The 14,391-nt window shown below is 39.5% G+C and overlaps 2 protein-coding genes across 2 annotated transcripts; one reads left to right on the top strand and one right to left on the bottom strand.

Annotated features, from left to right (window-relative positions):
- Nucleotides 1-3: 3 nt before the first annotated feature.
- Nucleotides 4-8,053, bottom strand: dnajc2 (DnaJ (Hsp40) homolog, subfamily C, member 2). The gene is made up of 16 exons (XM_007577334.2): nt 7,826-8,053; nt 6,434-6,624; nt 5,167-5,242; nt 4,987-5,085; nt 4,681-4,903; nt 4,520-4,585; nt 4,314-4,405; nt 4,110-4,231; nt 3,000-3,149; nt 2,819-2,907; nt 2,590-2,659; nt 2,303-2,481; nt 1,992-2,092; nt 1,170-1,280; nt 257-417; nt 4-161 (listed from the first exon to the last, which is right to left on the bottom strand). The coding sequence occupies exons 1-16, from the start codon at nt 7,878-7,880 to the stop codon at nt 93-95; spliced, it is 1,854 nt and encodes a 617-aa protein (XP_007577396.1). The 5' UTR covers nt 7,881-8,053; the 3' UTR covers nt 4-92.
- Nucleotides 8,054-8,254: 201 nt separating this feature from the next.
- On the top strand, nt 8,255-14,363 carry psmc2 (proteasome 26S subunit, ATPase 2). The gene is made up of 12 exons (XM_007577367.2): nt 8,255-8,430; nt 8,709-8,746; nt 8,855-8,936; nt 9,370-9,469; nt 10,210-10,341; nt 10,439-10,511; nt 10,610-10,705; nt 11,667-11,831; nt 11,914-12,001; nt 12,151-12,353; nt 12,447-12,543; nt 14,169-14,363. Exons 1-12 carry the CDS (start codon nt 8,361-8,363, stop codon nt 14,324-14,326), a joined length of 1,302 nt encoding a protein of 433 aa, XP_007577429.1. The 5' UTR covers nt 8,255-8,360; the 3' UTR covers nt 14,327-14,363.
- Nucleotides 14,364-14,391: the final 28 nt, after the last annotated feature.

Consider the following 14,391-nt stretch of genomic DNA (forward strand, 5'->3'; position numbering starts at 1 on the left):
GTCTTGGGTCTAGTTTTTGTTTTTATTATAAAATAAAGAATAACACAATAACATTAAAATAACACAGATTCTATCCTCATTTGTGGTTGGTGTCATTTTTTATTCTTGGCTGCCACTTGTTCCTGAGCAGCTTTCTTGGCTTTGACCATCTCCACTAGTTCCTGTCAGACAAACAGAAATATTTAGTTAGCAATACATTTTAAGACTCGCATTCAATGACAAAAACAGTGAATACCACCGGTTTGGATGATCATACCTTGTACCTCTTCATACAGTCCTTCTTGCTTCGTTCAGGAACGGCATCAGCAATCTTCTCCCAGCGCTCAGGAGTGTTTACAGGGTAGGTCTTCAGCGCTTGTTCTAGAAGTTTCTGCTCCTCTGTGGTCCAGGGGGCAGTGTTCCCATCACTTCCTGTGGCTGAAACATCACAAATCAACTCGTTTGTGACGACTGTTGTGGCATTTGACCTAAATTACAGAGTGTGTTAAATGTTGCACATAAGTAGACTGAAATATCTGCAATTTAAATCTCAATTCTGTATCTTGGCTTTTTTCTTTCTCTAAAAACTAGAAATAGCTTAACAGACCAAGAAAATGGAAGCAAAAATGTAGTGACAAAAGACTGAGTGCAAGAACCCAGGTACCAAAATCCATCAAACTTTCATCTTTTTCCTTTAATTTGAGAAATTCTTAAATCTCTCTACACTATACTGTTTCATTTGAGCCCTTTCTGATATACTATATACAATATGTCTTCTTCTGACTTCAATTTTGATGCAAAATTAGTCTCTTAAATTCATTTGACGCAGCATAGCATCTCTGAAGCTAACACTATATACTATGTCTCATTTAAGTTCATTGTAATATATTATGCGTCATGACATTCAAAATGGGTAAAAGTTAAAAAAAATTGGCAAAAATGTCTGTAGTACGATGTAAAAAAATTAGCAAAAAGGACTCGGCATACTGAGTATACTGATGGTATTCTCGCCCAGGAAAAGCATTTTTACAAGCAAGTTGCTGAGCATTAGCAAAACTTGAATAGTGAATATTTAATAGCACAAACGATCCATCCACCCATTTTCTTTGAAAAAACAAAAACGTTGCCAATAAATAACACCGTGGATCTACACAATGATGGCTCTTTGTTCTCCGGTGAAATCCACTTACCATCAAACCTCTCCGAGGGCAAGGCGTTGTCTATGGAGGGCGGCACCGATGTGTGCTCCTTCTTGAACTTCTCATAGGCCTTTCTGTTGATCTCATCTTTCTGTAGTGGATCTGAGGAGGATCACAACATCACCTTTTTATACTCTGATCAACTGTTTTATTAGTTTTTAATGACATTGCCCAATGTTCACCTACTATTGTACTTAATAATGACTTATTTGTTAAAAATTCTGTTGGCGGCAGCCAAAAAGGTGATAACCAGAAAGTGGTGCAAATCTGAACCTCGTACCACAAAGGAGTGGATACAGACTGTGAACTCATTATTTGAGATGGAGATTCTAACACATAAACTGGGGACACAGGAACAAATGGGAAAAATGGACAAACTTCACATCAACGATACAGGACTAATTTTGGATATGAATTGGATATGGTGTGTGATTTTTGTTTCGATTGTTCTGTATTTTTTGTCTTTTATAATTTCTATGTATTGTTTGACCTTTCTTCTTGAGTGTACTCTAATAACAACAAAAAAAAAGGTTTTTGTGAGGGTGATCATTTTTTCACACCTAGAATTGGAAAACTCTAAAATGCAAATGCTTTCCCAAAATATTCATGTCTGCTGAGGAACCTTGTATTAAAATCCATAATGTTTCATAAGCTCCCAACTAAAAAAAAAAAAAAAAGACCGCATCTGCATTAAAAAAATAGCTCGGAATCAAAATATATATATTTTTAAATTATTAATTATTTGTATTTGTTTCTATTGAGATGACAGAGTAGCGTGACCTTCGTTTTGCTCCTCTTCCTGTGTAATCTTACCGAGCTTCTGAAGATTCTTGGCTTTGTTAATGACGTCTTTGGCTGTCCTCTTCATCCCGCTGGTGGAGTGCAGGTTCATGTAGTTAGCGATAACTTCCCACCTGGAGGACAAAACAGTAAATATTAAAACACAAGAAAAGCGATGGTGATAAGCTCACAGCACCTCTTCAAAACAGAAACACCAGTCTCAAATTTCTTGAGTAAAACCACAACTTGGAGCGACATCGGTTTCAAAAACCCAGCAACACACACCGCCTGTGGCTGGACATCATTTTGCAGGGCGTCGTTTGAGCGTTTTCTGCCCAGCCTACCTGGCGTTGGTTCCAGCAGGGAACAGGTTGACCGCTTTGATGAGCAGCTGGAGGTCATCCTCGTTCCAGCCCTTCCCTCCGCCGCCCCCCCCGCTGGCCTGCTCAGCGCTCCGGGCCGCCTGCCAGGCCTGAACCTCGGCATCCTTCTCCTTCTGCAGTTGGGCGTTCACTTCCTCTACCTTAAAGAACACACACACACACACACACACACACAAAAAGAAATGTGTCAAATAGTTGAATTAGGTGGAATCTATTGAGCTCTTCAGACACAGCTAAGACGTTTCTACCTGCTTCTCCACTGCGGCCTTGCTGTCCTCCTTTGAAGCCGAGGCCAGGATCTCATTCAGACTCTGCAGACTGAAACAAAAACATCATGAAGCTCCAGTTTGGGACACATTTACCTATTTGTACATTTAGGAAGAGAAAAAAAAATCTTCTTTGTCCACATTCTATCTGAAGATCAATCGAGTAGAAATGAAATGTGAACAGCTGCAGCTGTGTGGTAGTTCACTGAACCTTGTCAGCTCCAGACGGTCACAGAGCTTCTCCACCTCCTCCATCATTTTCACGCTGTCAGCTTCACTGTCAGCAAAGTAATTCCAGTTCTGTAGGAGGAGAAAACAGGAACCGTTAAAAAATTATTCCATAGTTTCAATTAGTCAAAAAAAAAAAACTCCCATCATGCTCGTTGGTTCACCTTGCATGTGGTCCTGAGTTTCTGCCTCTCCTTCTTGATGGCTTTCTTCTGGATCTCCTTCTCCTTCTTGGCCTGCTGGGCAGCTTGTCGGGCCTCCTCTTCCTCCTTCTCCTTCGCCAGACGAGCCGCCTCCAGCTCTGCCTGCCGAACCTGGAACAAATTCAATTAATAAAAAAATTTAATTAAATAAAAACTGAATGTGTAACAAGCTTGTGACCTAAAAATAAGGAAGGGAATTGATAAGAATTTAGCGATACAGATTTTGTAATCGCCATCACTTACTGATTCAATTCTCACAGTTATTAAATAACCTCATTCCAAAAATGCACCATGTTGCATTCGAGTCCAACTGGCTCGAAAAATAAAAATCTCTGCCAAATGAACGTCTTGATGTGAAACGCAACGGTTTGCACATAAACTGTTTGTGTGCAGACAAATGTGAATTTGGACTTTTCAGGACTCAGCTGTGGAAAACAACCAGCTCAGGTGATTTATTTTATTTAATTACTTTATTTTTATTCCTGACGGCCTCAGTGAAAGAGGAGGCTAAAAGTGAGAGAATACAACTTAGCTCACAAGTTAAACATTATATATGTTAATTCTCCACAAACTGATGTTTTAAAGCTTTTTATGTTAATGATTTGTTGCCAACAGCTAAATGAAAACATGACATTTAAGATTTGAATAATACATCAGACCAATAACAAAAAAAACAAAAAAACATTCAGTGTGGGTCTGATGAAAATGTTGACATTTTCAAAAGATGCTTTTATTGTGAGAAAAGAGCCTCATCTGAACCCATGTCATAATGTACTGAATATGTTAAGAAGTGATGGAGATTATTCATTCAGTGTGGCGCTAATATTAATACAATAACCAGCATGTGAAGGAGTTTAACGTTACCTGATACATTTATGGCAGTAGATGCCGTAGAAGCTCCCCTTCAAAGTGACCACCGTTGCTAAGCAACGAATCAAACACTTTCCTACAAATCAGTTGCATGCTGTGTGGTCAACCAACTGCACACTTTACTGCTTCAAAAACTATTTTGATAAAAGCAGGAATCTTTGATTTGATGCATCCTGACCACAGCGAGCAGCTTTCACTTACTCTCTCCTTCTCCTCCTGCTCTTTCTTCTTGGCTTCAGCCTTTGCTTTCTTCTCCGCCTCTTTCCTGGCTTTTTCTTCTTCTTTGAATTTCTTTATTCTAGGGTCACAGCTGTAGGCCGTATCTGCAGCGAAACGACGTCAATTATTCGCTCGCGCTTGTAAATCAAGGCTTGCGGTGTTTGTGTGGCGGTGGAGAGGCTGTACCAACTAGCGTGCGTATTCTGTTCATCTCCTCCTTTTTCCTCTGCGCTCTGGAAGCTCGGTTCTGCTTCTCGATCCATCTCCTTTCGTCTCGACTGAGGACCGGAACGATTCTCAGGTTAAAACATGGGACTTCACAAGTTCTGAAGTCCAGCTTATGAATTTCAACTAGAACCTAACCAGACATTGGGATTTTGTAATCAGCTTACCATTCAGCTTTCTCCTTTTCCTCTTCGTCTAAGTAAGAGAATTCCCTCCATGAGTCAAAGTTATACCTGGAAAAAGTAGAAATTATTTATAAGGCTTTCCACACATCAGACTTCATGGGGGAAAAAAGACAACACAAAAAAAAAAACCCTTCTCCGCCTACCAAAAGGAGTAAAAATTGTCTACTTCTTCAAACGACGAGTCCATAGTTCCTAGAGAGGGCCCGTGCTTTTTGGAAGACCATCTGGCATTTCGCTCAAAAACAGGAGCAAACACCTCAAAAAAGCTCTCCTTGCCTTCGCTTTTGGACGGCACACTATTGTCGAAGGTTGGATCCACGCTGTCGAAGGCTCTTCTCTTCACCGGGTCCGACAGGATTTCGATAGCTAAGGCGCAAAATGGAAAAGGGCTGGGATCAGGACACGCCATCGGGACTCTGATGGCTTTAATTTGCGGAAGAGTTGGGCACCTTTAGTTATACAGGTAAAGTAGTCATTGTCTCCTTCAACGATCTGTTCTCCTGCCGCTTTCCTTTTGTCAGGATGGTGCTTCAACACAATTGATTTGTCTGCAGAGAAACGGCGGCGGTTATCAGACATCATCTTCACACGCATCCAGATAAATGAGACATTAGAGGAGGAGTACTTACGGGCCGCTTTGATCTGTTTCTGCGTGGCTTTATACCGCAAGTGTGGCAGACCGAGGACAGCGTAGTGATCCTGATTCTGCCAAATCAGATAAACAGGGTTCAGATCGGCGGCACAGACTCACACTCTTGTAATTAAAAGACACACACAGGCTCCTCTGGAGTAAAACACACACAATTAGATTATAGGATTTCCTTATATGCTGATGATGCAACTCTCTTTCTGTAAATCTTCCTAATTTGATCAGATGGAATCATTTGGACAGTTCTCAGGCTAAAATTAGAGACGGGCCAATCAAACAGACCAAACAGATTCGAATGGGACAATTTACCATGGATTAGCACCAATCGGTGATTGGCAGGCCAAATACGGGGTAAAATAAGAAGTTTTTCCTCCTACGTAAATAAATGTATCACAACAAACTTTTTGAAACTCTTCGATAGCTTTTTTTCATAAAAAAGAAGGTGGTTAAGGAAATATGCTTTGCTCTGTAAATAGGGATAATTCCTTTTTTTTTTTTGATTAAAATTTTCTATCTCTGTTTGACAATGTTAAACACATTCCTTCGTTTTGTTACGTTTTGAATTGAAAATATTATGCCAGACTCCAGAGACCAGAATTCTGTGTCTGTTAGTGAAAAACCAATCAGTGCATCCTTATCTTTAATATTGGCAATAAAAAGTTATCAATACTATTTTTGAAATAAAGATTATATCCTGGACCCATTTTATTAGTGTAAATGAAAAAAATATTCATCTTGGTATCAAAATACAGGTTAAGAATAAAAAATATGACACATTAGTCAATTAAGTTCAAGAAATTCTGAACCAATATCAATAATGAACATGATTCAAAGACAAAAAAATATATCTAGTCTAGATTTTTAAGCCTTTTTCAGCCACTTACTAATACACTGACAAATTGAGTCTTTTAAAAAACTCCATTATAACAATATTATTGTGATAATAACATTATTATCATTTATCACAATAATTTCAGGGACAACTTATCAGGCAATAAACCTCTCATTAGAAGAAATATGGATGCCTTTCATACACCAGCTTTGGTTTTAAACGTTTTGTAAAAATTTGTTATTTTTAATAAAATAAAATCAACTAAATGCATTACAGATTGTAAAAAAAAAAGGTATAGAAATGTGAAAATAAACTTTCTATTTAAAAGCTGGAGAGGAAATAAATGTCTAACTGGTTTCCTCAACTCTAACACTGCTGCTGCGGCGGCGGTGGCCCTCCACTTCCTGTCCGGTACCTTCCAGTCTTTAGGATCCAGTGTTCGGAGCATCGGGTGCTCCTCCAGCTGTAACTCCTCATCCTCCGACTCTTCTGAGGACTCCTCTTCTTCCTCCAGCTCTTGAAAGGAGGCCGACACATTTCTGCTTCTCCTCCTGATGTAGGCCTCAAACCACCGACCCACCGGCTCCACCAGAACCTGCACAGAAGCTGTGGGTTTTCACAGAAGTAGTGAGGAAAACTGGTTGGCTTTAAATGCACAGGAAAAAAAAAAGAGTAAAGTTCTCACTGGCTGAAAATGGACTGGTTTGTATGAATATTAATTTTTTCTTAATTTTTGTTGTTTTGGTCGTTTATTTTGAATATTTGAAGTGTTTTCCAGTTTCAGTGTCAAATGTTCTTTAAAAATTTGAGTTTTTTTTATTCTTGATTGGGCATACTTGCATTAATCAGGCTTTATCATTATTAGATCAGTTGAAAATGGTCTCAAATTCACAATATTATCGTGTATCGCAGTAATTTTGGGGACAATTTATTGTCCAGTAAAATCTTTTTACCGAGACAAGCCTAATACCAACTGAAAAAAAGTTTAGGGTCACCCTAAATTAATTAATAGCAATGCCTTTATACTGTAATGTTTATTTTAATTCTGAACTGAAAATGTAGTACAGAATATGGAGGCAATATTATGATTTCAAATCGTTAGTTGGGCAAGTATTAAATAAGATGAGTGTAAAAGGAACATTTACATGGCTAAATGAAGGCATCAGGTCATCATATTTTAAATAAAATAGCATTTACATTTAGTATTTTCAAACTTTGTGATTTTTTTCCCCAATGCAAATTAAAAAACCTTCATAGGAAAATATCTGGATGTTCCCTAGCTTCAATGCCGCTGTGCCTCGAGGGAAAACTTTTTTTTTTAATCTACGCGTTTCAGCAGGACTACGGGAATTAACCGGAAAGCAGTGGGTGTAACATGATGTCTGCTGGTTTGGCTTGAACATTCCCTGATTTTTTATTGCCTTTAGTAAGTTTCAGTTTCAGAAAACAGCTCAGATCAGTGCAGACGCCAACAAGGAAAATATGCAAGATTTTTTTTTCCTTCTTCCTTTTTCTAGCTTGCAGAGTAATCTGCTAGCCTGAGTGAATTAAGAAAACTGCTCCTATTAATTAGTAGAACAAACGTGACAATCAGAGGATAGCCAGTGGGAAATATTATGCAACACGGGAAAAATGGTTTAACCACCAGCTAACTATAAAAAAGTCTTAAAATTACAGCCTTAAAACGCGTCCATTTATTCAGTTTAATTGCCGCGGTATATTTAGAAACAAGTCAGGCTGTAATGAGTAACAGGAGTAGCTTGAAGTTGGCTAGCTGTTTTAATGTGGCCTCTGTGTCGCTGCTTACCGGCAGCCGCTTTAAACACTGTCGTCTCGTCGTCGTCCCTCGCCTCTAGCAGCATCCTGGAACAATGGCGACGGCAGCACACATTCACGAGACGAAACACTGAAAGGAGAGACCGCTAAGGAGCTGAGGTCTGCGGCCCGCTCACTGCCGCTCCACATGGGCCTCCTGGTGCAGATGCTGCCAGTCCGGGAACAAGCCGCGACGCCTCGCCACGAAATCACTCCGTGTTTGCAAAGTGGTCTTACACTGTCAGTTCCGCTACTGGTTATTTTAATAAATTATTTTCTATAATAATGCTATTATGCGAAATTAACCAGTTTTATTAGGTATACACATAAATATATATTTTTCGTGATCATTTGTTATGGTGATAATGTTACTAAATCGGTTCTGAAATATTCAGCGTCTCCAATATAAGTCCGACTTGTATTTCCGGTGTGTAGCGGAACTTAAAAGCTGCTGTGTAATTGTACAGTTTAGCTGCAGAAGCCGTTCCATTTTTCTTTGACAAAAACATTTTATTTCTATATAAAATATGCCGGACTATTTGGGAGATGATCAAAGGAAGATTAAGGAAGAGGAAAAGGAAGACGCCCCCATCAGAGGTTTTTAATTTATACATGTGTACATGTTTTTAAAATAAACAAGGAAGCTTCGGGCATAGCTGGTTTAGCCAACATTAGCTTAGCTTGTTAACAAATAAATATTCCAGGCCTCCGCTAAGATTATCGTTTTCATCATATTGTCCTTTTGACACATTTTTCCGATTAAAGAAAAGTGTTGCATTTGAAACGAATTCTGTTCCCTGTTGTCACCAAAGCGACTCGGCTAGCTGCCGAGGTCAGAATGCAAACTCATTCATGTTTTTCATTTACCACCACAGCTCTGGATGAAGGAGACATCGCTTTGCTCAAAACATATGTAAGTATTTACAACCTGAAACGTTGGTTGTTAAACCGGTTTTAGTAACATTTGGAGGCAGTTTGGTATTGATTCCATCTGGTTTTGACTGTGTTTGTGTGTATCTAGGGCCAAAGCACGTACTCCAGACAGATCAAACAGGTGGAAGATGACATTCAGCAGCTTCTGAAAAAAATCAACGAGCTGACGGGTACGTAATGGCACTCACATGGCATATGGAAAATAAATACTAACGATCTTTTATTGGCTACAACCGACATTTACAGTTATTGTGTATATTTTTCTCTGCCGTTTCGACACTGTTGATGAAAACAAACAAACAAAAGACTAGAAACAAATGGCAACAAGATAAAAACCAATATCGGTTCTTAACATTTTTCCGGTTTCGTTTACCAGGCCTATACCGATGTGTAAAAAAATGACTAGTATCGTCTAATACTGATGTTGGTGACAATATCGTGTATCACCACTGGAAATGCCGCAAACATGCAGAATTATTACACTTTAAGAAATTCCTCTTAGAAATCTAATACAGTGCAGGAGGAGAATTTCTGCTGGTTTCGTATAAATCCACATTTGTTGGGTATGAGTGGTATCATAATTTTGTAATTCTTATTTGACAGGCATTAAAGAGTCAGACACAGGCCTGGCTCCTCCAGCACTCTGGGATCTGGCTGCTGACAAACAGACTCTTCAGAGTGAACAGCCGCTGCAGGTCGCAAGGTAAGCTAGCAGTGCTTTAGTTTTTTAATATTGTAATTTAAAGTCTTTTTTTTTTCTGGCATGATGAGATAAACTACTGATTCACTATAGGTAGTTCAGCTTTGTGTTACCATCTTAAAGCATCAGATCTGCCAATTCGCCTCACATAACATTTATAAATACCCATCCATGTTTCCAAAAGCTATTTTTATTATTAAAGGAATCAATTTCAGTTTGAATGTTTTTAATTTATGAAACATACAAAGACTACAAAAATGACATGAATGGTTATTTCTACTGCATCACTCAGAACTTTATGGCTCAATTTTTTATTTTTATTTTTTTACTGTTTCTATAAAGCTTTATCCTGTCTATTCAGAGTTTGGTTGATTTTGATTTCCTTTGAGGAACTTTAATTCAAAATATTTCTTTCTAGCTTTCATGCTGTGACTGGTCTTTAATAATTTATATTGTATGTGAGAGAGAGAGAGAGAGAGAGGTCACTGTGAAACAAGGTTTTCCTGTTATTTCAAAGCAAACACGTTTTAAGTGTACTTTTGCATCTTACATTAGTAACTATCTGTAAACATAGGTCTCTGATTTCACTTCGTAACAAGGTAGGGATAATAATCGCAGATGACTTGGTCTTTGTCAATTTGTTTCAACTTCCACACTAAAGTGTGTTGTTGCAAGTGTGCAAGAAATAAATCAAAGGTGCTAATGTCCTGATGAATTCTCTGTTTTCACGTTTCTTCAAATAGATGCACGAAGATCATCAACGCAGACTCCGAGGATCCCAAATACATCATCAACGTGAAGCAGTTTGCCAAGTTTGTGGTGGACCTGAGTGACCAGGTGGCTCCAACCGACATCGAGGAGGGCATGAGAGTCGGGTGAGGAGCTGCCTGGATGCCTCCAGGTCACAAAAAAAAAGGGGGATTTCTGTTGGAACAGGCCTGCTAAAATTCCCCATCCCTCCTCTTCCTTTAGGGTCGACAGGAACAAATACCAGATCCACATTCCTCTGCCTCCAAAAATCGACCCCACTGTCACTATGATGCAGGTGGAGAACTCTCACAAATAATTTTATGAGAAAAACATCTAATGAAAATATTTCAGTTTGTTGTGATGTGATTCTGATGACTCTGTGTGCTGCTGCAGGTGGAGGAGAAGCCTGATGTGACTTACAGCGACGTGGGAGGATGTAAAGAGCAGATCGAGAAGCTGAGAGAAGTGGTGGAAACGCCGCTGCTCCATGTAAGTATTGATAACTACATTTATTAACTACTTCCTTATCAGTTATTATGTTGCCAGAGACCTGATCAGACTTAATAACCAAGTACATCCAATATTCTGGAACAGTTGCATCAATGAGTGAGTTATTGTCTGTTAACAAATGTTCAAGTTAGACATTTTGTTAGTCTGGGAACAATTAAGATTTCTTCACATCAAGAGAAAAGTATAATTTTTTTTAAAATATACATTCTTAATTATTTGGCTAAACCTACAAATAATTTCACAATAAACGTGTGGCTCAGTTACTTGGCATCAGTTTGAACTACAAATCTTTCAAATTGAAGCTGTTGGTATATTTTGTTGTTATAAATTTGTTTTTGTGATTCTTCAGTCACCTAAATTCACACACAGTCAACAGATCGCTGAATTTTTCACGCTAATGCATAATTGAGTTAAACGTGTTGCTTTTAAGTTACTGCTAACTCCCACCTGCAGGTGGCAGCATTTCTTTCTTCTAACACTGCTGCCACCTTTACTGATAAGTTAGTCTGATATGGCGAGTAGCAAAAATCAAGATATTGAAGTTCTTAAAGAATAAAAATGTTTACATGTCCAGTCTGTCTGCTTGTTGTTTTGTCTTTTTTTTTTCTCTTCTATATGTAGATTTTGGAAGAGGTGTAATAAAGTAAACACCACAGAAAAAAAAAATCACAAAACAATTGTGATTAACAAACAATATAGTAAATGTCAAATCAACTCCAATGTTATTGTTTTAGACCACAATGTGGGTCTAGTGTGTGTCTGTAGTTAAACCACAGGGACTTTTTTAAGGCTCAACATTGAGAAATTAGGTCACATTTGGGACCACATTGGCCACAGCCCTGTGTTTAGGTTTTTAAAATTCTTCCTATATGTAAAGATGTTGGGTTTTGGTTTCCTTCAGTAGGTGTTGGATAACTTTTCTTGTCCTCTTTCTCATCAGCCTGAGAGGTTTGTCAACCTGGGAATCGAGCCTCCTAAAGGCGTGCTGCTCTTCGGGCCCCCCGGCACCGGGAAGACCCTGTGCGCTCGTGCCGTCGCCAACCGCACCGACGCCTGTTTCATCAGAGTCATCGGCTCCGAGCTGGTCCAGAAGTACGTCGGAGAGGTGAGCTCGCCGGCCCGAAGCTGAAACCGCCCGTGCAGGCGTCGTTCTTCGCGAAGTTTTAACGCGTTTGTTTGCCCGACAGGGAGCCAGGATGGTGCGAGAGCTGTTTGAGATGGCCAGGACCAAGAAGGCCTGTTTGATCTTCTTTGATGAAATTGATGCCATTGGAGGTGAGGTGGAGTCGCATTGTTGTTCCAGTTGATCCTTAGCAAAAGTGATCTTGAATCTCGGACCATCCAGGTTAAAATGAGTTATAGTCCAGGAGATTCTGATGAATTACGATGCTTTTTTGATGTTGTTTTTTCGTAAAACCAACCAGGTGCTCGTTTTGACGATGGTGCTGGCGGCGACAACGAGGTCCAGAGGACCATGTTGGAGCTCATCAACCAGTTAGACGGCTTCGACCCCCGAGGAAACATCAAAGTGCTGATGGCCACAAACAGACCGGACACGCTGGATCCGGCCCTGATGAGGCCTGGACGTCTGGACAGGAAGATAGAGTTCAGCCTGCCTGACCTGGAGGTGACGGCCTAGGAGTTTATTTTCTGAAGCCGTCAGGCTGATTTCAGTTACTCTTTCTCTCCCATAGAAACTAATCTTCTTTCTGTGTTTCAGGGTCGCACCCACATATTTAAGATCCATGCCCGCTCTATGAGCGTGGAGAGAGACATTCGCTTTGAGCTCTTGGCTCGCCTCTGTCCTAACAGCACCGGTAAGGCCAGCAGCGTAGTGAGAACTTTTCACCATATTTTCCCTGTTATACCTCCTCTTTTATTAACTTACTTGAAGGGGAGTATTATTAATTTATTGAGCTGTCTGTCATGTTATATTTCATACTTGTTTTGTGTGTTGGAAAGAGTAGTGGCTTTATAAAGCTATAGAGGTCCAGTTTTAAAGTGTTAAATTGGAAAGTCAAAATTCTTTTAAGTCATATTTTGTATATACTTCATTTTTATAACAACTGATGTTAACATAGTTACTTGATTGTGCTATAAAATGGCACTATGTGCCTGGGAAATAAATAATACTGTCCCTTTAATACCAAGTAAATTTAATACCAACACAGAATCACTATGTCATGATGACTGTGTTCAGTTAAATGTAGTGTCAGTCAGTGGGCAGTAGGAGGCAGTCTAGTGACATGTTTCTGTTAACGGAGAACCACGTCATAGAAACTTAACTGAATTTAACTGTTTTTATAAAACTTTCTATTTGTTCTTTATGTTGTAATATTAATTTGACTTTGCTTCTTCATCCTTGTCAAATGCTAAACTAATCAAATACAGGAATGTTGTAGCTCATGCAGCTGCAACATTGCAAACCGGTCATACTGTAATTTTCTTGGAGGTAGGTTTTCTTTTGCAAATAGTTTTTATTTGCAATGTTGGAAATCAACCTTCTCAGATGAATGAGCAACGGTGCCTTTTCTTTGTTTTTTTCCATGACTAGTCCAGTCCAGTCTGGTGTTTGACTATGCAAAGTACTGTTAGTTGGAGCACAGGCAACATGTTTTCAAGGTCTGAAGCAAACTGAAGAGCTTCATACATTAATCAATAACTGGCTGCAGCTGCAGAGCGCGGGCGTATTGATTATTTGCTTATTACAAAACGGCGTCCCGGATGTGTGCACCTTGGTTCACTTTATGCAGGATGGCCTCGCGTCCTTAAAATATCTTAAATTCATTAGCTTTATTTTGGCCTTAAATACTTTAATTTTTTTTTATCGTGACTAATTAACATTTATCCGTCTCGGGATTTCTCAGGTATAAGTTTGAGTCACGCGCAGATTTTTATTGCGTTCTGACTCGAGGCAGTTGCGGCTAGCCTGCTACCGCTAATTAGCTGCTAATATTCCCTTGTATTCTGTACAAAAAGCTTGGCACTATGGGGGTAAGAACGTAGGGAGCAAAATGCAGAGTGAAAAGCACAGAGCTGCTAATAAGAGCCACAAACAGACCCCGGAAATGTCACTCTTTTGATACCCTGGCGTGGCTAAAGCTCCTCAGAGAACGGTCAGCGCTGCTACTGCTAGCACTGATGTTAGTAACATTTGGTGCGACACCAACTACAGTAGGTTGGTGGGTTTTTTACTTACCTATTGACGACTTTTATTTAAACAAAGTTGTTACTTTGAAGGGAAATACAGATAAGGAGTTGAACATTTAATGAAAAGAGGATAGAACCACAGGTGCAACATATAAAAATATAATAAATGGTTTTAAATTTGAGGTACAGAACAGAAGGCAGTCTCTAATACCATTTCGCATACTACCTACTGGAAACTGGTTTGTTGCTAGACCAAGAACACACTGTCTAATTGACACTCTTACTTCGTCAGGTGCTGAGATCCGCAGCGTGTGCACAGAGGCAGGGATGTTCGCCATCAGGGCTCGCAGGAAGATTGCCACAGAGAAAGACTTCCTGGAGGCTGTGAATAAAGTCATCAAATCCTACGCCAAGTTCAGCGCCACCCCCAGATATATGACCTACAACTGAGGAAACTGTGTGTGTGTTTCTGATGTGGAATTTCACCGTAAAAAAAAAGTTGCAACATGTAGTCT

Source organism: Poecilia formosa, unplaced genomic scaffold, assembly GCF_000485575.1.
Source record: "Poecilia formosa unplaced genomic scaffold, Poecilia_formosa-5.1.2 Scaffold9, whole genome shotgun sequence".
In the NCBI taxonomy this organism is placed as follows: domain Eukaryota; kingdom Metazoa; phylum Chordata; class Actinopteri; order Cyprinodontiformes; family Poeciliidae; genus Poecilia; species Poecilia formosa.